The sequence below is a fragment of the Zophobas morio genome, unplaced genomic scaffold, assembly GCF_036711695.1.
Source record: "Zophobas morio isolate AGI-343-1 ecotype UQ-CSIRO unplaced genomic scaffold, CSIRO_AGI_Zmor_V1 ptg000014l, whole genome shotgun sequence".
NCBI classification, from domain to species: Eukaryota; Metazoa; Arthropoda; class Insecta; order Coleoptera; family Tenebrionidae; genus Zophobas; species Zophobas morio.
This window is the reverse complement of record NW_026972119.1, coordinates 22,435,241-22,437,798: the sequence shown is the minus strand read 5'-3', so window position 1 is coordinate 22,437,798 and position 2,558 is coordinate 22,435,241. Positions and strand designations below refer to the sequence as shown.

Genomic DNA, 2,558 nt, shown 5'->3' with positions numbered 1-2,558 from the left:
GATTATTGAGCAATACATCATGCAAATGACTTATCCTTTAAGAACTTTAATTAAATTATTATAAGAAAAGACACTAGAGGCTCCAAAGCACTTTCAAATCCTTTTCAAACAGGAATACCTAGAAAATAGTTGAAAAATGGACCAAAAATGTTAAAAGTGCCAAAATCAGTTTTATCTTATCAAAACTAGCCAAACATTCTTTATGATGTAGATTACAAAAAAACCTAATTTAATAAAAGTAAAATTGGCAACACTGCACAAATCTAATGCGTGAATATCCTCCGGCTTACTTTCTGATTTCTTAGTAACGATGGTGACTGAAATCCACTTTATATTTTTTTTAGGACAATAATTCATTAATAAATACACCAGAAAAAAACATTTAATAAGATATTTATAAATTATAAACAAAAACAAACCCAGCAAAGAAAAATCCATTAAAACATAACCAACTAAACACAAGAGAAGATGTTCAAAATTCCTGCCTTGTGCATATAAGTAAGCTCGTAATGTTTCCAAATTTTGATCATTTTTTGTAAAAGTTAATTGTCAGTACTTGCTAAGAAAAACTGATTTTGGCAAATGACATAGCCTCGAAGAAAAAAGAGGGTGGGTGGGCGGGGCTAGGACCGGCTACGATAAGACTAATTTTGGAAAATCCGATAAGACTGATTTTGGCAAATGACATAACTTGTACGAAAAGAGAGGGTGGGTGGGCGGGGCTAGTACTTACTAAGATAAGACTGATTTTGGCAAATGACATAGCCTCTAAAAAGAGAGAGGGTGGGTGGGCGGGGCTAGTACTTCCTAAGATAAGACTGATTTTAGCAAATGACGTATCCTCTAAGAAACTTAATAAAATTATTCTTTGTAAAGACACTGCAGGCTCCAAAGCACTTTCAAATTCTTTCCAAACAGGAATACCTAGAACCTCAAGATTATTTTAAATTTTTCAAAAAAAAGGGGCCCAAAATTAACTCACAAACGGTCAGTTCAGGATTTTCCAAAATTAGAACACCAAAGTCCCCCAAAATTGTTTTAAATAATTTACAAAAAAAAATTCCATGGGCTCCCAAAATAATATACCAGGGTATCCAAGAATCTCCCGAATTAAAAAAAAAAAAACAATGCGGCACTCAAGACTTTTTCAAATTCGTAAAAATAAAATACTGAAGATACTTTTATTTAATATTTAATTATATACTTTTTCTTAAAATTTATTGCATTTGTAACATCCTGTATATGTGAAGCCTATGATGAAGGGCTCCGAAGAATTTCCCTGTGTCTCGGCGGCACAATCCGACACTGACCGGGACGCTCCCCATTTTATGGATGTGTATTTCGTAAGATTTTATGGGCCGATATGTATTTAAATTTAAAAATCAAGTACTATGAAATGAAAGTCAGTTAAAAAAAAAGAGGAAAGAAATCTCTGTACATAATGAAATGAGTAATGAAAAAAAGTAGTTACAAGTTAGGGAGTGTAATAATTAGTGTCGCAAATATCCGCCGACCCCATAACAACCCATCTATCCCGACAAAAGTCGCCGCTTCTGTTTCGGTACCAATATTTCACTTCTTAATGACGCCGACACCTGTTAACTTGTAAAGGAACCGCCGCCAGGAGTCAAAGGAACAAAGTATAAATTTTTAACCGTTTTCATCCCACCCTGCCAATTTCAGTTTGCTCACAACCACAGCAACGATCACACCGTTCTTACTTAAGTACCACCCACACCCAGTAAGTACAAAATCAACACATTTTCACCCCCATGTACAATTTTTTTTTGTTTGTTTATAGTGGCTCATTACCACAAGTCATCTTCGCCCTTCTCCCCAAAGAACACCAACAATGTGCCAATTAACAACCACCAACACCCACCATCCCCTTTAAGAAGCATAGAAAATATCAACACAAGATTATTATGTACGCTATGTCGAAAAAATGGAGAACCGCCCGAAGTTTTTTTTTCGCATTGTCTGAGGTCTGTGGACGGGAAAATTATGTGTCCTGTTTTAAGGAAACATATTTGTGATTTGTGTGGGGCCACTGGAGATTACGCACACACGAGGTCCCACTGCCCCCAGTTTAATTCCGAAAATGTGCGACCGACACCAAAGTACAGGATTTTGTCGAACGGGAAGGCCACAAGAATTATTAATCATAAATAAGACTTTCTTAAGTGATATTTGTGTTCTTTTTATGGAATATATTTTGTGTTCTGATATTTTAGTTTGAGTATGTATTGTGTTAGGATATTTGATTTGTGTACAATTTGTATTAATGTTGAATATATTGAGAATATAGCGTGAGGTTTTTTTTCTCTGAATATAGGATAATTAATGTTAAGTTGGTTGCATACCTGCTTGACTTAGACTTTTAAAAACTGAACATATTTTAAGTCTATCTAGATTCTTTAAGTCTTCTCGACTTTTTAGATCTTCTATATCCTTCACATCCGTTGATTCTTGAGATCCTTTCCATTTCTAGGTCCCTGAAATTCTATTGATTTTTTATGAATCCGTAGACTTTTCAAACCCTTGGGGTTGTTTCTAGG

General features: G+C 34.8%; 1 protein-coding gene across 1 annotated transcript; it reads left to right on the top strand.

Moving 5' to 3' along the window:
- The first annotated feature begins 1,256 nt into the window (after positions 1-1,256).
- LOC135128902 (nanos homolog 3) lies at positions 1,257-2,172 on the top strand. The gene is made up of 2 exons (XM_064055981.1): positions 1,257-1,365; positions 1,802-2,172. Exons 1-2 carry the CDS (start codon positions 1,257-1,259, stop codon positions 2,170-2,172), a joined length of 480 nt encoding a protein of 159 aa, XP_063912051.1.
- Positions 2,173-2,558: the final 386 nt, after the last annotated feature.

Bases quoted from the DNA above. Each gene is read 5' to 3' on its own strand.
- LOC135128902 (XM_064055981.1), top strand. From the start codon at position 1,257: ATGAAGGGCTCCGAAGAATTTCCCTGTGTCTCGGCGGCACAATCCGAC. The intron at 1,366-1,801 runs GTATTTAAATTT...GTTTGTTTATAG, and splicing joins AAGATTTTATGGGCCGATAT to TGGCTCATTACCACAAGTCA.